The sequence below is a fragment of the Lutjanus erythropterus genome, chromosome 6 (assembly GCF_056507025.1).
Source record: "Lutjanus erythropterus isolate fLutEry1 chromosome 6, fLutEry1.hap2, whole genome shotgun sequence".
In the NCBI taxonomy this organism is placed as follows: domain Eukaryota; kingdom Metazoa; phylum Chordata; class Actinopteri; order Lutjaniformes; family Lutjanidae; genus Lutjanus; species Lutjanus erythropterus.
The window spans coordinates 35,056,367-35,082,111 of NC_139322.1; the positions used below are offsets into that span (position 1 = coordinate 35,056,367).

Sequence of the window (25,745 nt, forward strand, 5' to 3'; positions counted from 1 at the left end):
TTACATCTTGAATTAGCTGGGGTGTGTTTGAATACTTTTACCTGGAGATACACACACACACACACACACACACACACACACACACACACACACACACACACACACACACACACACACACACACACACACACAGATGAGATTAGAGCAAAGAATTTGACCACTCCACAATCCTCTCTAACGACCAGGTTTTCTTTAACAACACAGAGAAGCTTGTAGAAAGACCAGGTAATGGTTTTGAGTGACTGGACTATGTGTCATACAAGTGTAGTGTTACAGCCCTGCCTCCTTCTCTGAGCCCGACCTGCAGCCAATGGCAGCTCACCATAGTCCCCTCCCACAGCAACAGGCTTTAAAACTCCTCAGTAGTTTCTTCTCCTTTCTATCAACTCCGGTCTCTCCCCTCTGCTGGCCTGCCTGCCTGCCTGCCTTGCCGACCGAGCCATCTGGTCTGACATTCACAGACTCATCCAAAAGAAAAAACCTTCTCCAGATTTCAGTATGTCGAGTTATAAGACCAGCAGTTACACTGTGAGGAGCTCTGCAGCCCCACGGAGCTTCAGCAGCAGCTCCTACGCTGGACCAGGTATGTCTACCCGTAGGAGCTTTACTGTCAAGAGTAGCATCGGAGGAGGCGGCAGGAGCTTTGGAGGACCTGGCATCACCGCCAGCTCTTCCTATGGCCTGGGCTCAAGCATGAGTGGCGCAGGCTTTAGTGGAAGCATTGGTGGCTTTGGTGGTGGGATGGCTGTTCAGGCCCCCATCACCGCCGTGACTGTGAACAAGAGCCTGCTGGCACCCCTGAACCTCGAGATTGACCCCACCATCCAGGCTGTCCGCACCCAGGAGAAGGAACAGATCAAGACCCTCAACAACCGCTTTGCCTCCTTCATTGACAAGGTAAGAGTGTGTGTCATGAGCAGGTTGCCAAGGCACTTATTATTCTCTTGAAACAGACAGAAACTTCTTTAGGTGGGTGGAAAGGCTCAGTTCCAGAGGAGTCCAAAAAGCTAAACTCTTCAGTGCTGTGACGTTGTTATGTAATATTTGATGTAGAGGCCATATGTTTGCCACATGTCCTGTAATGCTGATATCTGCTCTACTGCTGCACGTAGAAAATTGATTTATCCCCCTGTCTGCTTTCGTCACCTCCCACAAGGAGGAAAAAAGTTACATGCTGCAAACTCAGGGTTAGGCGCTCTATCTTTTGGCTCAGGCTGCCCTTTTATAGTGATGAAAAACAGACTTGCAGAAAGGAGAGACTGAGAAAGACAAAGAGAGAGGGAGAGAAAGCAAAGGGTGTGTCAGGGCAGAGCTCAGGGCTTGTGATACGAGTTACCTTGGGAATGGTCCCTCCCTCAGCTGGGGTGTGGCCCTTTCTACTGCCCTGGTGGCCCCCACCCCTCACAGACACATAGACACACAGGCAGAAGTGAGCGCTATTGTTACCTTAATCACAATACTTTCTTTCACAAGACACATTTTAAAAGGAGTGTCCACTGGGAGCATTAAAAGATTGAGTTTTATTAAGTGAAATAAGCATGTGAGTCCAGTTTTATGTAATACTCAGGAGTATATGTGTCCTCTGAGGCCTCTGCAGTGGGTTAATATTTAAAAAGGCCGGTTGGTTTCATGTTCTGGTCAATGCCATCTAACTGGCTACATATCAACTCTCTTGCCGGCGCAATGATCAAAGGAAGGAGTTTGCATGCTCCAACGCAGACCAGATGAATTCCACGCTATTATCTGTTATCCTGTGGTTATCTTCTGGTGCATTTGGAGGCACTTTATCATCTGTATTTACTCCAAATGAAGCCCATAAGTGGATCTCACCTGTCAGGGAGCAAGGTCCACTGAGTCACATATCTGCTTTGACTACCTTGCCTTTACTGTTCACAAATATGCAAACACCCCACCTTTTCACTCTACACCTCCCCCTCTCTTTAGCTAATAAGTCCTCATCCCCCCCTCTGACTTTCTCCTCCCTCATCACATCCATAATGCAGTTAAATATTTACTTTTCTGCATCAACCAGGGGATGCAATGTCGGTTCATCCCCCTCTTCCCTATGCATTTGTCATCCTCTCTGGCAGTACAAAAACAGGAAGACATGCATGAGAAGGGTTAATCAGCTCAATTCCTCCATCACAGGGTTTTTCCAACCTTGTCTTGTTCCCCCCACACCCCCTACCTCCTGTCAGGATGCACGTATACGTCAGGCCTTCCTTTGGAAAAGTGCAGCCAGCCTGGACACACAGGCAACAGCAGCTTAGATAGATAAGAGCAACAAAGAGTGCAAGGTTGATCCTGATGATTGATTGTTAGGAACCCTGAGGCAGAACAGACTGCAGTGACATGATACCTTTTAAAGAGAATTTCATAATAATTCATACCTAATGACAAGGGATACATCTTCACATATTCATTGTGGGAAACAAGCATGAAAGTCACCAATTCTTCATGAGGACTTTTTGTTTGGTTGCCTTCTAATGACCTTTATAAATAAACTTCATTTTCTGCTTCTTTTCTGCACATCAGGTTCGCTTCCTCGAGCAGCAGAACAAAATGCTGGAGACCAAGTGGAATCTGCTGCAGGGACAGACCACCACCCGTTCCAACATCGACGCCATGTTCGAGGCCTACATCGGCAACCTGCGCAGACAGCTGGACAGCCTTGGCAATGACAAGATGAAGCTGGAGGCCGACCTGCACAACATGCAGGGCCTGGTGGAGGACTTCAAGAACAAGTGAGTGTCGAAGGGGCAACAAAGGGGGGCTAAACATGAACAATTCCTTCAAAAGTTAGGCCTGTTCCAGCACATAAAGAGTCATATGGCCTACCTAGGATTCATCTTTTTCATGTACTGAATGGGTTTCAAATAGCAGAGAAACTTTGGTCATGAGTAAAATACTTCTTTAAATGTACTACAGTTTAGAATTTGTGTTTCAGTACATTGAGTTAATCTTTTTGTGGACAACTCCCTGCATCTGTCCATTGTCTTGCGTCATACAAACTCGAGGGAATTACAACACTAAGGAAGCATGACCTAATTCAGTTACATATGACCGAGGGTATAAAATCATTTAACAGAGTTGGCTGTCAGCGAAGCCGTCTAATGCTTGCTTGCATGATGACACGCACATGCCTCGAACACAAGCAGGTACAACAGTGCTGCACATGATTGTCAGTTGTCCACAGCCAGATGGATCATATCGGCTGAGTTCAGACGAGTCCCAAGGGAGAAATATCAGTAACACACCTCTCACGCTTGGCCCTGAGTCAACAGAAACCGTGTGAGAGAAATGTCCCAAAGGAGTACAAGTGTTAGGGATGGACTGCTTGCGCCTCCTAGTGTTACATTAGCATATAATCTTTAAAAACTGACTCTTTGAGTGAATGAATATTCAGCACCTAACTGTGAACTGTAATTTTGTTTCTCTAAGGTATGAAGATGAGATCAACAAGCGCACAGAGTGTGAGAATGACTTTGTCCTCATCAAGAAGGTCAGCAGCACCATTTGCTCAGCTTGTCCTGGCAAATTTAATACCTTGTGCGCAGTTTCTTTTAGTACTTTTTTCCTTGTCTAACAAATATTTTTTATTGGTTCCAGGATGTCGATGAGGCCTACATGAATAAGGTTGAGCTGGAGGCCAAGCTGGAGAGTCTGACAGATGAGATCAACTTCCTCAGGTCGATCTACGAGGAGGTACGGCTCAGTGGCGTTCTTGACTTCCAACTTTTCCTCCTGGCTTTAAAGCTGCCAACCTCCAAACCACTCACTGCTTTCATCAGCATTATTTGTAATGTAACAATCCAGTCATATCATGCTTGAGATGTTTGTGGTTTTCTCAACATCTGTTTAGTATCTTGACTGGCCTATTGCCATCCCTGGCAGTACTAATCTTCTCTTTTTCTCGCTTTTCCTTCAGGAACTGCGTGAGCTCCAGAGCCAGATCAAGGACACTTCAGTCATCGTGGAGATGGACAACAGCCGCAACCTGGACATGGACGCCATTGTGGCTGAAGTCAGGGCTCAGTATGAGGACATCGCCAACCGCAGCCGTGCCGAGGCAGAGACGTGGTACAGGACCAAGGTGATTGACAGCTCCTTTTGAATCTTCCTTGTGTTCGGGTTTCTTTCTTTTTTTTTTCACAAAGAATTTTGGTCAGTAGGGTTTTCAGTTTGTAAAGTTGTTTTTCTCATTTTATTTAGTATGAGGAGATGCAGACATCCGCCAGCAAATACGGAGATGACCTGAGGTCTACCAAGACAGAGATTGCAGACCTGAACCGCATGATCCAGAGACTGACATCAGAGATTGATGCCGTCAAGGGACAGGTATGGAAAGGAGTGTTTTTAATCTCATTTTATAGTTTGTAGTGTCATTTAACAATCAGGAATGGGGACAAAACCTAATTTAAAAAAAAAATCTTCCCCAGCGTGCCAACCTAGAGGCCCAGATTGCTGAGGCTGAGGAGCGCGGTGAAATGGCAGTGAAGGACGCCAAGGCACGCATCAAGGACCTGGAAGACGCCCTGCAGAGAGCCAAACAGGACATGGCCCGCCAGATCAGAGAATACCAGGACCTGATGAACGTCAAGCTGGCTCTGGACATTGAGATCGCCACCTACAGGAAACTACTGGAGGGAGAGGAGGACAGGCTGGCAAACGGCATCAAGGCTATCAACATCTCCCAACAGAGCAGTAAGTCGTCTTCGTTGACCTTGCCTTCTTTGACTTCTTTGACTCTTTGACCAAACAGTCTTCAATGATTGGGTTCTGTTTCATTCTTAAGTTTGAACTGATTCCTGATTGTTTTTTTCCTTCCTCCTTTCTCTCACCAGCAAGCTACAGCGGCTTCCCCATGGACAGCATGAAGAGCAGCTACTCAAGCAGCTACTCCAGCGGTTTTTCTAGCGGCGGATATGGAGGCGGCAGCTATGGCGGCAGCGCATACGGCAGCGGCAGCGGCAGTGGCTTCAGTGGTGGCAGTTCCGGCGGCTACAGCACCCAGAGCAAGAAGAACGTTGTAATCAAGATGATCGAAACCAAGGATGGCAGAGTGGTGTCCGAGTCTTCTGAGGTCATTGAGGATTGAGCTGTCTAGTTTAGAGGTGTAGCTACTTGTCTGCTATCTCCTCTGTGGTAGTTTTATACTTACAGTTCACCCCCCAACTATTGTAACAAACAAGTCTGAAGTCAAACGCTTGCCAGCCACTCTGTGATAGAGCCTAATTATGTTTTTCATGAAGCAATAAACGATCCTAACACTACCAAAGATCTGAAAGGGACCAAAGAGTTTATTTTGTATGTCTGATGTCTGACTGTCTGTACTAAAAAAAGTGGTTTTGTCTCACAAAGTGAGATAAAAACTGGGCAAATTGCAAGTTTGAAAAGATATATATAACACTCCCTTGAAATCTACAGCTGTTTCATACATGAAAGGCTGTTTCCTTCAAACGGTGTTGCATCAAATGGACTGAGGTGTTGTCAAAGGAATGTGAATGTACTGAAACAGTGCTTGAGCGTTGTTGGTTAGCTAATGTCTTAAAATTGCCTGCTACAGTAGGTAGTGCATGTCTTCCCTGTGCGTGTCCTGTAACTGAAACTGTTCGACCCCTTAGGAGACTGCCCACATCATACTGTTGTCCTGAGGTGCTGTTTTTGCTACCGAACCAAATAAAAATGTGTTTACTGAAAACAAGAATGTGTTTGCCTTAATTGCCAATGATGATTCAATGAGATAATGTAGATAACATGACCTAACTTAAATTCTAAAAAAAACCTCACAGGGACAATTTTAAATAGCATCTAGAGTCTGTAATCGGAAAAAGGTCTCTCTCATTCCTTTAATGGCAACTAATAAAAGCCCTCCAAATTACTCATCACTCTTGACTTATGTTATATGTGAATATATGTACATATATACTGTATACAGTACATTACTGTATATGTATTGAACACTAAATTAAAAAACCCTAATATATTTTTATTTTGTCAAATACAAGTTTAATAGTGTTTGAAGGATGGTCGTTCTCAACCTTTTGCCCAGTCTAAATTACAGCCCTCATTTCCCATCATGCCTAGTGCTGGACTGAGTAGTTTGTAAAGTATTGCTATTTATGTTACAAAACATTATAGTTTCAACTCTTGTTGAGGTTGCCATTTTATTGAATTAGCCGCTTGCCACAATATTTTTATTCTCCACAATCATCTGGCAACCCCTGGAAATTATCTTGTGACCCCCACTGAGGGGTCTGACTCCCAGACTGTCGGGTAGCATATGTCAGAAACTGAAAACTGACCAATGACTGATCTGGATTGAGGTAAACCTTAGGATCTGTCTCAGCTTAAAATAAATAACACTTCACTGGCCATATTTAGATACTGAGAATCCATTTTAAGCATTACACACACACACACACACACACACACACACACACACACACACACACATATTCCAATATAAACTGGCATCATCTCTAGCAACACTTAGTTAACATCCTGTGGGTCTTCCTCTTCTATGGTCTAATAAAAGACTACAAAGTTGTCCTGTAGTTTCTAGGTTTAAACTTTAGATGTTGCTGCCCTCTGGTGGTTGGGTGTACTAATGACTCATATCAGTGATACAACTGGGTAGAATGATAGGTAAAATAGTGACACCTGTGACTAAAATAATATAGCCACACTTGACCTGGGCAAAATGCAGCCAGGGGACTGGAAGCAGCCCACTGAAAGGTTTCATGTGGCCCGCAAGGCCATGATCAACTCAGATTTTTACAGAAACATGATTTAATCAGGCATAAAAAAAAGGGTTAGCTATATTCTAAGGTCCCCCATCTCACTTCCTGCTTTCAAAAAAGTGGGAATAAGCAACACCCTTGCTCTGACTGAGTTTATGTCTCAATTAAATTAAAAATTTAATCACCAGGAGGTTCGCCTGTTACAAGGTTTGATCTTTTAAAATATATTTTCCAGCATGACTGAAGAGTGAAAATCAAACCCCCCTAAAAATACAGTGATCCAATGAGTGATATACTATTGTAATATACACAGTATTACTACTTCTATGTACTATGTGTTGCTGGAATTTTGACGTCTTTCAACTTTTTCCCTTCTCTGTGTATCTTGGCAGTACACTGTAAAAAAATAAACTCTTCATTTTAATTTGAAAAAGTTAGTTTCCATGCTGCCTTGAAACTGTTAAGTAAGGTTTGAAAAGAAAACTAAAATTCAGCTGAATTTTCCAAAATTCCAATCCAGTTGCTGGAAATAATGATTATTTTCAAATAATGATTAATCTTCTGATTGTTTTTATTATTAATTGATTAATCATTTTGTTTATAAAATCTCAAAAAGTGAAAAATGCTCAACAGAACTTTCCAAAGAATAAAGTGATGCTTTCATATTTCATATTTAGTTCAATTTAGTAATTTGTTCACCTACTCACAAACAACAAAGAAATGCCACAAGTTCTCACATTTAAGAAGCTGGAACAAGTAAATGATTGGCAATTTCACTTGAAAAATGACTAAAACGATTATCAAAATAGTTGGCAATTAATTTTCTTTCAAATGACTAATCGATTAATTGAATAATCATTGGAACTCTAAACTTTCACCTTTGTTGTGTGGAGGTTTGAGGTCGTCTGCATTAATTCCATTTAACTGCATTTAATAGAAACAACATGGATCTGGTAAAAACATGACTCTAAATTAAATTCCCAGCACTTTAAAGGGATATCCATCTAGATTTTTGGGGGTGAGTTGCAGAATTTTAGAGATATCGGCCTTAGAGATGTCTGCCTTCACTCCAATATATTGGGACAACAGAAATTCAGAAATCATTACCTGGTTACTGAAGATTAATCCACAGATCTCGTTGTGAGGAGTTTTGGAGCTACTTTAGAATCTGCTGAAACTACTTCCTTTCTAATAGACAGACAGCTAATAGCTCCAAAACTCTGCAACTCACACCAAAAAATTCTAGATGGATAAATAGCAGTACAGACCAGGGAAAACATATGTTGTATTTTTGGGTGAACTGTCCTTTTAACAGTTCAGTGGATCAGCAGTTCAGCTTTGGTACAGAAGTAACAAGTAATGTAACAAGTTACTCTTGATACTAAGGAGTAAGTTAAGTAATATTATTACTTTTTATACGAGCAATAACCAAAAAAGTAACTTAATACTCCTTCTGAGTAACTTGTCAAACACTGTAATTTCTTCCTAAAGTGTGCTTTTTGAGAATAAGTAAAGTTTTGTCCTGGGTTTTTATAAGCAACTCTATCCTTACCCATAATTTAGTAAGAGTGCAAACAGACACACAGGCATGAGTGCATACAGAAAATATTAAAATAATGTTTCCATCTGGTTTCACAAATTCACCACCAGGGGGCAACATCTCATCACTAGAACTGAGAGTGTCACCCTGCAGGTCAGGATGTGCCCTCTCACAGGGGTACTCAAGGTTACTGTCAGGCACACCCTCTATGTGTACGTGTGTGCATGTGTGTATGACTGGAATATCAAGCTTGAGTGCTGAACAGGATGAGAGTGACAAAAGCCAAAAACACGACGTGGGGGAAAAACACAATCTATTTTGGAATGAAATGCATGTTGTATCCGTTGAGCGGGCAGGAAGGCGTGAACACTGAACAGTACATGCCTTTACATTATAGAAATGTGTTGCCAGATTCTTGGATGCAGTAAGACTCAGAGACTAGTATTAAAATGTTCCCAAACCCTTTGTAATGTAATTAAATTACATGTTTCTTGCTGTCAATCAGACTCCATGAATGCCAAGATCAGCGAGACAATATGAACACAAAGCGGTTGCGTGTATGTCAGTGTGTGTTTGCTTACTTTGCATACTGGCTCATGACACAGCTAGATGCGTTGTCTCTGAAGTGTCTCCCTGCAGCTTCCCAAAAAGTAAGTCCTGATCCACAGAAAGAGAAGAAAGAAAAGAAGAAGAATCTTTGTCTCATATCAGGAGTTCTATACAAATTAAATCGCATAATATGACATAGACAGAAATTATCGCCCTTTATTGAAGAATACCCAGGAGGGTGGAGCAGTAAGATTCAGCAGTTCAGCATGTAGAAACCTGAGCCGGCATCCATTTTACTACCTTACACTAGAAGGGAGTTACTAGCAACCACTTCACATTCATTCAGTTTTGACAAATTTTGCTGAATAGATCTTATAGCTTCTGTATGTACTGTGTACTACTTACTACCAGGCTTGGGAAGTAGTGGATTACATGTAATGGGATTACATAAGAAGGATTTTTTTAAAAAAAGGTCTTCCATTATAGTTACAGAGGAAAAAAAAAAACCATGTAATCAGATTATAAATACATTAAGTAAAAACATGCACCATGCACAGTGCACACACTTGAGTCTCACAACACCACTCTGGTCTCAGATGAAACCAGCTAATTGAACATTTGTGAAATAATTATAGTGAAATTTTGACATTATTTCGTCTTGAAATGAGAAAAGCGGAAAAACATCACAGTACGTGACAGTTATGGCTTCAGCTGTGAAAACACTGTCATCATCCAAGAACTCAACATCTAATTTAAAGTAACATTTACAAGACCAACAGCTAACATTAGCTACACAGACTAATTGCTATCATTAGCTACACAGATCAGTTTCTGTCGTTAGCTTCACAGAACCATGGATATATTATACTGAACAAAGCCCATCAGTCCGTTGAGAGTTGCTCACCTGGTGCATCAGCCGAAAAAGTTTTCAAGTTTCCTGGTTTACGTTCTGCTTATATGGCCCAATGAATTAATGAATGTGCAGTCGACAAAGACCGACTGCGGTCATTAGCTACACACACCTCCTCTACACAGACCAACCACTAATACTAGCTACAGAGAAATCCAGTTAGTTGACTAACCAGTCAATAGGCCTACTACTACTCCTGGAGAAAAATGTTTTAGGTGTTGATGCTTATGGCTGGGATGGTGTGTGAGTAAACACAGCAGCCCCAGAAATAGGTTCTGCCAGTGACAGTTCTGCCTTCAACAGTGAAATACTGTCATCATCCAAGACTAACTGCTAACGTTAGCAACACAGACCAGCCACTAACGTTAGCTACACGGACAAACCGCCAATGTTAGCTACACAGACCAACCTCTATTGTTAGCTAGAAAGGCTAGGTGACAACGTTAGCTACACAGAACACAGAGCAACCACTAGCATTCGCTACACAAAAATCCAGTTAGCTAGCTACTAGCTAACCTGTCAATAGGCCTACTACTACTATTTGTACAAAAATGTTTTGGGACTGTGGGTGATGATACTGGTGACCAGGATGGTGTGTGAAAGCAGCAGCCCAAGAAAAAAACATGTCAGTTTACTTAAAGACTGAGTGTAAAGTGTGAATAGCACACACACAAACAAATTAGCTTAGCCTACATTTAAATGAGTATAATTACAGCTATTAATCTAAATATGCATTCACACAATAAAAGAAAGATATCTGGACAAACAATTATTAAACCTAAGAACCAACATAAAACATAGCAAGATAAGTTATTTATCAAAAAAGTATTATTTAACATATAAAGTAATCAAGTTAGATTACTTTAATATTGTGATACTTGGATTAGGTTACTGACTACATTGTTAAACAGGTCATTAGTAATTTTATCAGAAAATATGTTTAAAGTTGCCTTCACAAGCCTGATTTATATTCACTTCTGTTTCAATATTTGCTCCAGAAGTGGTCAAAATCATTGAAAGACAGTTTTAGATTGACAAATATAATGTTTCATTTTAAAATGAACATTTTTGCAGGGGATCCTTTGGGTGTATGTGCTACAGTTAATGAGGTGTCCATTCAGATGTAGTTGTGTCATCCATTGATGCCATAAGAGTCTGATTCATAATCATTTACGGTCAGAGTGGGTGAGGTGTGAAAAGGGAGGAGGGAGAGTTTCAAGGTGTCTGCCAACATGCACAACACTTAAAATAAACACTAGAGGACAGTGTTTGAGTTGCGGAGGGCACACTGATACAAAAGCCTGTCCACAATGCCCAAAAATTCAATGTCAAATAAAGTACTGTACAAATAAATCAGACAATAATGTTACTGTCGGCTCACTTTTCCTTCTCAGTCAACAAGTGAAATGCCTGATGTAACGCTGAGATTTTGCAGGTGTGCATGTTGGCTCCTCTGCTCGCTTCAGTGAGCTGTGATTTCCCAGAAAGCCCCTCCCTGTGTCTTCATACAAAGATGGCTACGCAACTTTGCAGAGGTTGTTTGAGCTCGCACTGCAGTCAAGTCCCATTCAAAGATAATTTGTCATGTCAGTGAAAGCCTTGAACCAAACTTTGTTAAAAGTAGGCCTACACAAAGCTCTTAACTTACTCTATGGGAGCAGATTAAAGGGGTAGCCTGGATTTTTTTAAGTGAGGTTGTATGAAGTATTTATCCATAGACAGTGTATTATCTGCAGTAGGTGGCAGTCAACATGCCCCCAGTTTGGAGAAGCAGCAGAAATATCATTGTAGGAAGCTAAGAAGCTACGTATTTTAGCAATCTACAAAAGGCACACCTAAAAAAATAAGTATCATTTTAAGTGTATGATATATTTAGAATATTGTCACTGCTTTACCTGCGGTCAGACAGCCTTTTCTGACAGGAAACCGCTGTTAAATAAGCCACCAGCCACTCTCTAAAGCCACAAGACCCTTTACTAAAATCTGTAATTTTACTCTGTGGAACACAGGTGTTGCTGGTCTCCTGCCGCCTCTATGAGTTAATTAGATGTGTGATTGTGTGACTTTGGTGAATCCAAACTAACTCTTTAAAACACCAAAGTCACACAATAGCAAAAAAAAGTAAGTGATCAAAGCAGTGGCCGACCAGAAACTCCTGTGTTTTTGCAAGGTAAAATTACTGATTTTTTCAGTGGAGTTTGGTGGATTTGGAGAGTGCCATAACAATATACAAGGATCAGGCATAACATTATGACCACTCACAGGTGAAGTGAATAACACCGATTATCTCCTCATCATGGAACCTGTTAGTGGGTGGGATATATTAGGCAGCAAGTGAAAATTTTGTCCTCAAAGTTGATGTGTTAGACGCAAGAAAAATGGGCAAGCGTAAGGATTCGAGCAAATTTGACAGGAGCCAAATTGTGATGTCTAGACGACTGGGTCAGAGCAACTCCAAAACTTGTGGGGTGTTCCCGGTCTGCAGTGGTCAGTATCTATCAAAAGTGGTCCAAGGAAGGAACAGTGGTGAACCGGTGACAGAGTCATGGGCAGCCAAGGCTCACTGATGCACGTGGGGAGTGAAGGCTGGCCCGTGTGGTCTGATCCAACAGACGAGCTTCTGTTGTTAAAATTGCTGAAGAAGTTAATGCTGGTTCTGATAGAAAGGTGTCAGAATACACAGTGCATCACAGTTTGTTGTGTATGGGGCTTCATAGCTGCAGGCCAGTCAGGGTGCCCATGCTGATGCCTGTGCACCACAGAAAGCACCAACAATGGACATGTGAGCATCAGAACTGGACCACCAAGCAATGTAAGAAGTTGGCCTGGTCTGATGAATCACGTTTTCTTTTACATCACGTGGATGGCTGGGTGCGTGTGCATCACTTACCTGGAGAACACATGGCACCAGGATGCACTATGGGAAGAAGGCAAGCAGCGTGATACTTTGGGCAATGTTCTGCTGGGAAACCTTGGATCCTGTCATCTATGTGAATGTTACTTTGACACGTACCACCTACCTAAGCATTGTTGGAGACCATGTACACCCTTTCATGGAAAGAGTATTCCCTGATGCTGTGACCTCTTTCAGGAGGATAATGCTCTGTGCCACAAAGCAAAAATGGTTCAGGAATGGTTTGAAGAGCATGACAATGAGTTTGAGGTGTTGACTTGGCCTCCAAATTCCCCAGATCTCAATCCAATCGAGCATCTGTGGGATGTGCTGGATAAACAAATCCAATCCATGGAGGCCCCACCTTACAACTTACAGGACTTAAAGAATCTGCTGCATCTACATCTTGATGCCAGATAGCACAGCACACCTTCAGGGGTCTAGTGGAGTCCATGCCTCGATGGGTCAGGGCTGTTTTGGCAGCAAAACAATATTAGGCAGGTGGTCATAATGTTATGCCTGATCAGTGTACAGTATACAAGCAATATAACTTCAGTTTCCTGTCAGAAAGGCTATGTTATGGCAAGATAAAGAGGCAAAAATATTCTAAACATAGCATAGAGTTAAACTGATATTGATTTTATTTAGATGGCTAAAATAAATCTGCTGACCCTGTCCACAGCTGGACATTGCTTAGCTTATCTACTGTGGGTAATACACTGACTATGGATAAATGCCTCGTACAACCCCACTTCAAAAAATCTGAACTCTTTTAACATGTACTTACATAAACTACTTCCAACAATATAATTATAAGTTGATCTTCAGATAATCTAAATATTATTAGTATAAAGGGGTGTCATAAAAAGATAAACAAAATAACGATTTCCAGTTATTTCTAACTTTATCTAGTTGAAATGTTGAGGGCTGCAATTATTAATTGGTTGTTTGATTATTAATCTATTATTAGATTAATTGACAAATATTTTTTTAATGGATTCATCAGTTTGCATAATTTTTTAAAGTATAAAAAGTCAAAGTTCTTTGATTCCACCTTCTTAAATGTGAACCTTTTTTTGGTTTCTTTGGTCTTCTGTGGCTGCAAGCTCAATATTTTTAAGTTGTGGACAAAACATTGACATTTGAGGACATTTGGGAAACACTGATTGATATTTTTCATAATTTTCTGACATTTTACTATGTAAATAACTAACTGATTAATTGAGAAAATGATCGACCAATTAATCTACTATGAAAATAATAATTAGTTGCAGCCCTAGAAATGATACACATTGTAGTTACTGTGTATTGACTAGAATCAGTGATATCATTCTTGCACATATATATGTACTTAGCGTTTTTCATACAGTATTTCAGAGCCGTCTGTCTCGATGTAATTGTGACCAAACTGTTTATTCAGATTCACCAGTTGGCCTCACAGGCAAATTAAGATTGTAAGATCAACTTCTAACAGGCAGAAAGTGTTAGAGTAAACTCATTGTGGTTGAGGGTGTGGGCCTTATAGTGTCTCCCCTAAAAAAAAAAAAAGATCAGTGATTACCAACGTCTCAGGTTTCTCTCGGTTTGCATAGCAAAGCATAATCTGTATGTTTAAGAATGACCTTTCACTGCTGACCTTTTTGCCTCTGTGGTAATTTTGAAGTGCACGTATTTCCCACGCACTGCAGCTCACAGAAACTGGGACAGGAGCCAAGAAGCTGCATCTTAATGCTTGAGTGTGTATGAAAAGCACGTAGAAGAGCGAAGCATTGTAATGATTGTAGTTGACAGGTGTTATTTTATGCATCAGCTGTCTGTTCCAACACCTTTCACTTGCTGTGTGTTGAGGACATCTCCTGTGCCTCATTTTTTAGGCTCGGCTTTTTACATAAGCAAAAGTACTGTACGAATACCGCTGTGGGGAAAATACTCCAATCCATATGCCACACTACACTGTAAAAACATAAAAAGTTAAGAAAACTCAAAGTTTCAAGGCAGCTTACTGCAATAGATTTTGAGTTTGAGTTTTGATATAATTTACTTTTCTTCGTTAGATTAACTGGAATTAGGAGTTATTTCAAAGACTGTTGAGTAAAGTCATTGAAGCAAGAGTGAAAAATGGTTAATGTTTTAATATTTTCAATTAAAACCATCTTTCCAACACCCAAATGATGACAAATAAGGTCCACAGCTCACTGTGAGCAAGATTTTCAAAACGTTTTTTTTTTTTTTTTTTTGAGTTTCTAAAACTCAAAGATTCAAGTTTATAAAATGAGGAAAAGTAATTTGTGTCAACATAAGATTATAGGTCAGCAAAACCTAAATATATATATTATATTTTTATATGTTACATTTAATTTTGTTTTTTATTCTTTCTTTCTTTCTTTTTTTTGTTTATCTCAAGTTTGGATTTTGCTCAAATCTCAAAAATTGCCTTGAAATTTTGAGCTGTTTCTTCTTCTTCTTTTTACACCAAAAACACAACAATTCTTATTTTCCAGTGATTTCACACTAATGTAGCTATAGCAAACAGTTCAGTGAGGAAAACAATACTTTTGCATGTTTAGACCTGTTGTTTATTCCTCTTACCATCCTGCATTCACTCCTCTCACACATGCTCAATCATGCCCTTGCAGTCATTTGGGGGGCTGACAATCATGTTATCAGCTGTTCCATCAGCTGGTGACTTCTATCCAATAGCACAGTGACACACCTTCGTTGTTAGCCTATCATTTTGTTGCTGTTTCTTTTTTTTTAAATCTCATTCTCTATCTGCCTTTATATCTACATGTTGCTGTTACGCACACCCATTCACTTCCCATCACCATCCAATCTTCATCATTCATCATCTTAATCATTTCATCGGACTCATCATAGTCATAGCAGTGTAGATATCAGCCACCACCACCAGCGTCTGGACTCCATGGGGGAGATTTATCGTCCCACTAAGAAGTATCCAAAAAGTATACAAAGTCCTTTTAATTTTTATAATTATTATTACTTATGAATAAGCATGTAAGCAGAAGCTGTAGTGGGCAGAGACATTTAAACTACTAGTGATCAGTTAGAGTCCTTTATATTACAATATCAACTAAAGCAGGTCTTGCATTATTACCTACAGTGATCTATTTGCACCAGCCTTGCGTCAAAATCTAGTTTTAGGTCAAAATCTTTCTTTATACTGTTTGAGTACTAGTTAGTCTTGGGTATGTATTGAAGGAAGGGAGCAACAGGGCACTCTAACAGGTTAATCCAACCATGCTGATGGCTATTTTAACCTGTAGCAATGCATATTTTATAGATAATCTTATGTTTTGAAGTGAAATCATCATGTCTGGAGGCTGCTCAATGATTGGATGTGCCATCAAAGGTGACGTAGCATAAATAAATAGCAAGAAAGTCCATGTAAGGAGTCAATGGATGGGTCAAAACATCACAGGACTTTCACTTTCACCCTCAGGGTTTGTGTCCCATGTGAAACCAATATTCAACATTCTTTTTTTTTAACACATGTACGTACTTAACAGCTTAACTTATGTAAGTTACAGCCCATCCTCACTGGAAGAACATGCATGCTCATCAAAAGGCATGTAGCTTATTTCGACTGGTATGTCCATTTTGATATGCGCCGCCCCCCTAGTGGCTTCTATAAATATGGCAGGAGAAGAATAAGGAGTGAGAAAGAACAAATTTGGATGAGGTGGGATGGATGGAGGGCTCATCCAGGAGGCTAAGGTTTAAGGCCTTTGTGAAACAAAAAGTAAACAGAGTTACTTAAAATTTGAAGTAACCTGAAATGTTGCGTCCATCACGTCACTGTCATCGCGTGACATACTTTCAATCCAAACCATGATCACCATGAGTTTTTGGGCCTAAATCTAACCAAACTGCTTTACAACATAAACCACGTGTAATGTTATTTAAAAGTTAAAAGTTATTAGTTAGTAGTTAAAATCCTGTAAGCCGGTTACTGTTAGTACTCTCCACCAGTAATTGATGAATGACCTATTCTGGCAGTTAAGTATGAGGATGGGTTATCAGTTATGTACTTATTGTAACCCAAACCATTATCTTTTCCTTAACACAACCGGATAGTTTTGGTTCCTACACTTAACCAAACTGCAACCGTTTCACAATTTTTCATGCGTCTCAGCATGCTTTATTTTAAAAGTCTAACCAACATTGCATAGTTATTATTGATAACTTGACCTGCACATACAAAACTGAAATGAAGTGGAGTAGAAATGTAACGTGGCATCAAATTAGCAAATTCTCATGTGAAGTACAAGAATCTCAAAATTCTACTGAAGTTAAGAACTTGAGTAAACAGACTGAGTTACTTTCCAACACTGGTCTACAGCTACTGGAGGACTTCAAGCTCTTAGTTCCCAAACAGTGTAAAGGGACAGTTCAGCACAAAATTAAAACTATATATTTTTTTGCCTGGCCTGTAGTGCTGTTAATCCATCTAGATTTTTTTGGTCTGAGTTGCAGAATTATGGAGATATCGGCCTTCTCTCCAATATAATGCGAGTAAATGGTTCTCAGCTCGGTGCTCAGAGCACCAAGAAAATACATTTGAGAAACTCAACAGCGGTGTCTCTTTCCAGAATACATGACCCTGAGCAGTTTCATGTTGGAGCTATTTTCTTTCTAGAAGAAAGTAAGTAGTTTCAGTAGAATCTACTGCAGAAAGAAAATAGATCCCAGATGAAAATGGTCACAACAAGGGTTGTGGGTGGAAAAAAATAAAGGTTTGTCTGTAAAAGTAGTTTTAAAATAAACTTTATCTTAACCCTGACCTTCACCAGCAGCAGTACAAGCAGCTGGAATCCTACATAAGGTGTGTTACATAATCATCTCTTCAGGGCTTTTTCCTTGCTTTGATATACTTGTACTGGAGTCCAAAAAAAAAAAAAAAAGACAAAAACCGAGAAGCTTTAAGGAAACTGAGGGGCTTCTCAAGTGTGAGGGGAGGGGGCACAGGGTGGCAACCATCTCAGTGCTTTCATTGTCATTTTTAATCAGACTCACCCTACACAGTTATTACAGCCCTTTACTGATTGGTGCCTGTAGGCAAGGCTTGTTTTTACCACTGCCAGCAGAAAGCAGGTTCGGGCAAGGCATCAGCATAATTCACCAAGTATGAAACCAGTCAGATTTGACTCCCAATGAAAAAAAAGAAAGTGGTTCTTGGAGGGGTTACAGGTAGGTTTAATTCTTGTTGGAGCCTGTCTTCATGCAGTGGCTGGAAGGAGTGGTGCAGAAACCAAAGACGATCAAAGACAGATAGAAAAAGTCATCAATGAAAATCTCAGCTGATGAACTAATAGAACATACAAATCCATCTTTAGCCAACCTTAATAGTATTTTATAGTGTTTTTTTCATGATCCATGAAGCAGACTAGTCTTTGCATGTAGTGTTTGTGCATTTTTGTGGGTGTGTGCATGGGTGTGAAAGGGCGTGGAGGCGTAAATCAGAAATGAGAGACGCCAACTCCAAAACCACCAGGAATGTGTAGTAAAATACAGCAACTCACACTGGTTGCATGGAGACAAAAGCTACAAATGTGACTTCACCCACAGCCACAAGCAGCTCTGCTCCACCGTCAAAGTGGAGATCTCATTCCAAAGTGTCCATTCAGTTGCAGAAAAGTCAAGATTTGTAACAAAGATAGACTTTCAGATGATGTGGCTTCATTTTGATATAGCTAAAGCGGTTTTGACTAAAGATAATTACCTTTTAAACCTCAGAAAAGATTCCAACAGCATGAAAAGCTGCATCAGTGATTAAACAGACTAGTGTTACAATGGGATGCTTTGAAAGAGCAAGTCTAATGCTGAAATGTTGTAGTTTGTGATGTGTGTCCATGGGCACAGACATGTAAAAGGTCCCCTGCCCCTCCTTTATAGGAACACACCCAGATCAGAAGCGATATGGTCTGTTTTGTGTCTTTTTGTGGTAGTTGTGTGCTTCCTTGAGGTTAATTTTGTGTCTCTTTGTGGTAATTTTGTGTCTCTCTCTGTGGTAGCTTTGTGTTTCTTCGAAGTTGTTTTTACTGCCTTGTGGGAGTTTTGTCTAACTGAAGTCATTTTGTGTAACTCTACAGTAGTTCAGTGCCCCTTTCTAGTTGTTTTGTGTCTCTTTGTGGTAGTTGTGTGCCCCTTTGTAGTGGTTTTGTGTCTTTATGTAAGTATTGTACATGTCTTTATGATCGTTTTGCATCTCTTTGTAGTTGTTTTGTGTCTCTTTGTGTTAGTTATGTGTCCAGGTGAAAGCCCAGAGCTTCAAGAACACCAGATTTATATTTTATCCAGAATACATTGGGATAAAATGCTGCAGCATATAATGGATTTACCTTGCTGTGGCAAAAGCACCCTACCCTGGAGAAAGACAGCCAAAATCTCCTGAAGAATAAACCCAAAGCCTCACACCAAATGACTGAGTGCTTTTATAGAGTTTTGCTTTTAATTTTGAGTGATCATTAACTTTATTAAGCCTGCTATACTGAACATTGAAGCGCACACAGTGCGAGCTGTCTGTTGCGCTCGGCAGCAGCCTTAGAATGCGAACAGAATGTGGATCTGTTTCAGGTCAATACCATGACTTTGAAAACACCAAATGACTTGTTTTAACGAATGATTAAACCACCAGATAATGCACTACAGTGATCAGGTTTGGAACCCACATACATCAGGTTATTGTGCTTCTGTTCCCAGGATAGAAATGTGTAAGTTTTGGGAAAATATTAATCCCTACCCCTTATCACACCCTAACATTTTATAGGCTGCCATTTTTTGCCCCCAATGTTCAACTCAAGTCAGTGCCCATGAAAACCATAGAATGCCGGTAACATTTCAACAATGGAGCAGCAGTGTAATTAGTGGTAACACTGTAACTGTAAAGTTGAAGTAATGTCGATAACATGTCGCATTGGCATGTCACAATTGCAACACTGCAGGAACATACTGTGTTTGTAGAGTTGTCTTTAAATAAAAAAAGGAACAATATCACAATACAGTGTCAGTTCTGGCTTCAGATGTTAAATACTGTCATCACCCAAGAACACATCTAATATAAAGAAATATTTACAGGTCAGACTAACCACAAATGTTAGCAAGACAGACTAACCACTAACATTAGCAACACAAAGAAACCACTAAGGTTAGCATGCATAACAAAAGAACAAACTGACAATGAATAAACTTAACAACTAACATAAAACATTGTTAGGCTAAACAATTTCACCATTCGATATTCAGGTAATCCAAATTACATTATTATAATATTGTGATACTTGAGTACATTGTTTAACAGATAATTGGTAATTGTATTGGAATGAGTTTGGGCTTCGCCCTGTCCCACACCTCCCTGCACTCACCCTACAGTCTGCACCCAACACACTTACATAAACTAATTACTTCTTCTTTTCCCATGGTTTAATTACCTCAGTGTTATTTATGCTGGTGAACAAGCTTTGACTCTTACCTCTGAACCGAGGACCAGGCCTGGTATTCAACTTAAGCTGATATAGTTGCCTCACTGTTCAAAGGTGACAAAAGGTATTGATTTACTCTTTGCATTGTCAAACCTGTTGCACAGTTGAAGTGTCATAAATGAGGGGGATGTAAACTGTGACTCTCAGAAGCTTTGAGACAAACATTCGCATAAGTCAGTGTGAAGTGATGGATATACGACTCTCTCTCTCTCTCTCTCTCTCTCTCTCTCTCTCTCTCTCTGGTGCAGTATCTTAAGTGAGAAGTCCTGCATTTCATGCACCTTCGGTCTGATGGGAGTCGACTGCAGACGGATAATACTGGTTGACTTATCAGTGACTTAAGTTTTTGCCCTCCTTGCTAGAGTCTTAAAACAATAGAAGATGATCCTGATTGTCTCTGTTGCTGCATGTGTCATTGAATTTGTCTGGACCTCGTCTGTGACACACTTTAGATCACAGCTGTGTCAATGAGAATCAAGGCCTCATGACTAATACTGAACTTTGTCAGCTGCTCAATAAATGAGTGGCTGATGAGCTTTGTTGACTGTAAGGCATTACTGAAGTTAAGTTCCCATGAGAGGGATTGGAAGTACAAGAGGGAGGAGACCTGTTCTGCAGCATCCTGAATAAAATCAACAACCAGTCCTTTAGAGATCTTAAATAACAACCGTTCACACATTCAATTTATTATTACCTGCCACAGTAGAATAGCATGCAAATTTACGCTGTCTGACATGCTACTCCTGGGCTCTGGTGGTCCCTCAAACTGACTGAAGTTGTGGTCTATAGTCAGTAAAACCTTTTTCACTCCCAACATGTCAATAGAATTCCCCTATGTTTCAAATTATGATGCTGTAGGTAGTCACCCAGTGTTATTTTTGGGGGTGCCCCTCTATCGTTAGTTTTGACATGCCATCGAAGTCAGGTAATGTTGAATTAAAAGTGATTAAGTCTATGTATGGAGAGTGAGGGGTGGATGGATGGGTCACACACATAGGATTTTCACTCAGGAGACCAGGGTTCATGTCCTATATGAAGCCAACAACCTGACTTCTTTATAACTTCTGCAAATTATGTTACTTGCGTTAACTTAAGCAAGTTACTTTTGTATGCAACTTACATTAAAAAAGTGTACCCAAATTATGATCTTTTCCTAAATGTAACCACCTACTTTTAATGCCCAGTCCTGACCAAGTAGTTTTTCTTCCCTAAACCTAAGTAGTTTTTGTGACTAAACCTCACCAAGTAATGTTGTTGCCAAGACCTAACCAGAAGTTTTGTGCCTATGCCTAACCAAGCAGTTGTTGTGCTTAACTGTAAATAATTAGTTTTTGTTGCCTAAGCCTAACCATGCAGTGTTGTTGCCTAAACCTAACAAAGTAGTTTTTGTGTCTAAACCCAACCAATTAGTCTTGTTGCCTAAACCTAAAAAATTTGTTGTTGCTCAAATCGAGTGAAGTAGTTTTGTTGCTTAAACCTAAGTAGTTTTTGTGCCTAAGCTTAAATATGTAGTTTTGTTGCTTAAGCCACCACCTCACAGCGGCTTGCTGGGGCAGGGCCTTTCTGTGTGGAGTTTGCATGTTCTCCCCATGTCTGCGTGGGTTCTCTCCGGGTTCTCCGGCTTCCTCCCACAGTCCAAAGACATGCATGCTAGGTTAATTGGTGACTCTAAATTGCCAGTAGGTGTGAATGTGAGTGTGAGTGGTTGTCTGTCTATGTGTCAGTCCTGCGATGAACTGGTGACTTGTCCAGGGTGAACCCCGCCTCTCACCCAATGTCAGCTGGGATAGACTCCAGCAGCCCGTGACGCTAATGGAATAAGCGGTTACAGAAAATGAATGTTGCTTAAACCTAATCAAACAGTTTTGTAGCCTGAACCTCACAAAGAAGTTTTTGTGTCTTATTTTGAAATTCTACCGGTGCTGCATATATTATTGCCCACTTGACTGTGATGCCTTGCATGTGCAAAAGTGATGCTACAGGTGTGCCTACAGTGTCATAATCTGAAGCCTAGGGTCACTGACCAAACTGCCATATTTGACGAGTTGGGAGTGATAATGTGTTGGAAATTATGCACCACAATGTAGAATTCTTCATCTGATGAAACTGCCATACAAAAAAATGTATCTAGGATTTAAATGTGTCTTACAACATAAAATTAATACTTAGCATCACCTTTGGCATTAGTCCAGCCAAAAGAAAAGCTCATTCAATGAAAGTGACTCCAGTGGCATGCAGTTAATTGCTCACTACCTGTCGTTAAATCTTGCTGACCTTTTTAAATGTGTCAGAAGCGGCATGACAGGAACAAGCTGTGATTGACGGAGCGAGAGTAAAAATCCATTGCGCTCTTTTCAAATATACGCTTAGAGGTGTGGCTTTACCTCAAGGTGGTTGGCATTCTTTTCTGACAGGGCTGGTCCCACACTTGCCCCAGGGAACCAAGCCTTAACTGAGACGTTGGATAGAGAAAGCAGAATTGACCGTAAATCTGACCATAAATCAGGCGTATGACAATGTTAATTCCAAAGTGAAAGCTGATGATGCTGAGATGACAAGTCGTTAAAAAACAAGCTGCGTGTTGACACAGTCTCTGCGGCACAAACAGTAACACTAAGATGGATCGAAACCTCTTTTATCTCTTTGTGTAGCATCAGTTATGAAACTGCATCATTGCATTAGTAACATGTCAAGTGTTGGGGTAGGAATGCATGCAGAGATGCAAGAACAAAATTAAAGCTGCAAGCAGCGTTTTACGGGCCCTCGCACACCCGCGCCACTCGGGGGGCCGGCGGCCGCGGCCTCGTGGCAGGATTCGTCCCGGGCGAAGAGGCTCTGTGATTGTCACGGCATTTTGACGTCTCCTTAAGGAATTCGATGCCGCTTACTGTCGCCGCTAGGTGGCGCTATGAGTATGTCTCCTGATTGGCATGTGGATGTGTTCAGACCGGGACTTCTATGACACCTGTGAAGTTTGGTGAGGATCGGACCATTTGCACCCAAGTTATAGCGATTTCGTTTTTCATGGCGAGACATCAAAACTCGACGCCACGGCCACACCGTTTAACGTTGACCAAATCTTTTAGTAAGTTTTGATTACATGCTTGTCTAGATGGTACACACCAGTTTTGACGTCAATTGGAACATTTCTGTAGGAGGAGTTTGTCAAAATGCGACACGTGGAAAACGCCAAAAATGACCACTAAATTCAAAATGGCCGACTTTCTGTTGGGTTTAGCCTATGAGACCCTCAGACTTTTATGTGTGTCTGGGCATGATCTACATGTGTACCAAATTTCGTGAAGATCGGTGAAACCTGCTGAGGAGGGCGCTGTTTAAGGGGCGTGGCCAAGTCATATGGCCATACCCATCGACCCAACTCATGCCATATGTTCCGGCCTGGACTGTTTATAAACATGTGAAGTTTCAGTCAGATCGGACCATTTATGGTAAAGTTATAGCAATGTCGTGTTTCATGGCGAGACAAACTTCGCCGCCATGTCCCGGCCACACCGTTCAAGTCTGATCAAATCTTTTAATAACTTTTAATCACAATGTTGTCTAGATGGTACACAGTGATTTTGAACCCATTCTGATCAATCCTGTAGGAGGAGTTCGTTAAAATACGACACGTGAGAAACGCCAAAAATGGACGCAAAATTCAAAATGGCTGACTTCCTGTTGGGTTTGGCCAATGGGTCCAAGAGGCTTTTTTGTGCGTCTGGGTGTGATACATATGTGTACCAAGTTTCGTGCCTGTCGGTGAAACGTGCCGCAGGGGCTTCTGTTTAAAGGGCGTGGCCAATCTATTTGGCCACGCCCATTAACGAAACTCATATCACATGTTCAGGCCTGGACCGTTAATGCACATGTCAAGTTTCAGGCAGATTCGACTAAGTATAGTGAAGTTAATGCTAATTTTTCATTTTTGGCCAAACATCAACTTCGCCGCTCCGTCACGGAAACACAGTGTGACATCACGGCACGATTTTCATAATACACGATTATCAACATGTTAAAGACGGTTTGACCAGATTTGAGTTGGATATGGTCAACGTGCTTGGAGCAGGACCTCAAAGAGTAAAACATGTCATTTCCTGTCGCCACCAGGGGGCGCTATGACAATCACAGAATATTGTGACATAGATGTGGTCAGGGCGGGACTATTATCCATCACAGCAAGTTTGGTGCAGATCGGACCATTTATGCTAAAGTTATAGCAATTTCGTGTTTTTTTATGTGGGTGTTGCGAGATATCAAAATTCGCCCTTCCGCAGCGACCGCGCCCTTCAACGATACGAAGATCTTTTAATAACTTTTGATCACACAGTTGTCGAGCTCGCACAAACCAATTTTGAAGTCAATTCGCTGAAATCTGTAGGAGGAGTTCGTTAAAGTACGACGTGTGAAAATGGCCAAAAATGACCTTATTTTGAAAATACAATTCAAAATGGCCGACTTCCTGTTGGGTTTAGGGGGTCGCTCCAAGAGGCTTTTTTGTCCGTCCCGGCATGATACATATGTGTACCAAATTTCGTACGCCTAGGGCAAAGTTAAAGCAGGGGGCTTCAATTTTGAAAACTGTTAGGGGGCGCCGTTGAGCCATTTTGCCACGCCCCTTTCTAACGACCATAAAATATCGAATTTTTCGCAAGACCTGATGAGTGTGCAAAAATCTGGGACTTTTTGAGCCTGTTTAGGCCCTCAAAAATGCGATCTTAGGGGAAAAAGATAAAAAATAATAAGAAGAAGAATTAAAGCTGCAAGCAGCGATGAACGGGCCCGAGCACCCCCGCGCCACTCGGGGGGCCGGCCACCGCCGCCCGCCGGCCGGACCCGGCCGGGAGCGGAGAGGCCACGCGTGGCTGCGACCGTCGGACGTCGCCCCGAAGCCACAGTGAGCCCGGAAAACCAAACTGCATTCGACAGCCACTCTCCGCCGTGCTGATGCGATGATGAGTGAAAACCTCAAGTGCGCACAAATAACCCACAAACTGTCTCTGTACCGCTCTTGCGGTGTGATTTAAGTGTCTGTGAGAGGCGACAGTAAAATGTAACCCAAAAAGACACCATTTACACCGTGTTTTCAGCCTCATTGTCAACTGTAGCCTCTGAGACTGGAAATGCATGCACACGGCTGAAGCACGTACACAAGCTCTATCCCAAGCGGCACAGCTGCAGCCAAAAAACACCGTTTCTCCTCTATGTCCAAGTGCTCGGACATTTTCTTCTTTTTTGAAAGTTTGCTCAGGAAACTCTATGCATAACAGGTCACTGTTTCTGAGAAAAACTCTGCCTGTTGTCTGAGTGTTTTCCAGGATTACAGCATTCGTGCAGCATGGAGGCATTTTCTGTTGTTTTTCTGTTTATTTTTTTTTCATTTTAAATCTGATCACTCTTCACTTCAGTTGCACTGGATTTGACTACAGTTCTGTTTTCTGCTTAAACTATGGGAGTGTCTTGTGAACTGGAGATCTTCATCCCTCCTCACATCAGCACAGGAATGAGTAGATATTTAGTGCAATTTCATTTTTGAATGAACTACTTTTTAAAGGAATTTACTGTCATTTCCTGCCCCCAGTATTACATAGGGCATGCTTATTATCACACA

At 41.1% G+C, this 25,745-nt stretch overlaps 1 protein-coding gene and 1 long non-coding RNA gene across 2 annotated transcripts in view; one reads left to right on the top strand and one right to left on the bottom strand.

Annotated features, from left to right (window-relative positions):
- The window catches only part of LOC146325650 (uncharacterized), a 39,631-nt gene extending 30,628 nt beyond the window's left edge, over positions 1-9,003 (bottom strand). The window contains exon 1 of the long non-coding RNA XR_014770727.1: positions 8,865-9,003. This is a non-coding gene — a long non-coding RNA (uncharacterized LOC146325650). The remainder of the gene's footprint in view (positions 1-8,864) is intronic.
- On the top strand, positions 374-5,707 carry krt8 (keratin 8). The gene is made up of 8 exons (XM_084721780.1): positions 374-897; positions 2,536-2,744; positions 3,442-3,502; positions 3,610-3,705; positions 3,929-4,093; positions 4,213-4,338; positions 4,440-4,704; positions 4,845-5,707. Exons 1-8 carry the CDS (start codon positions 499-501, stop codon positions 5,096-5,098), a joined length of 1,575 nt encoding a protein of 524 aa, XP_084577906.1. The 5' UTR covers positions 374-498; the 3' UTR covers positions 5,099-5,707.
- Positions 9,004-25,745: the final 16,742 nt, after the last annotated feature.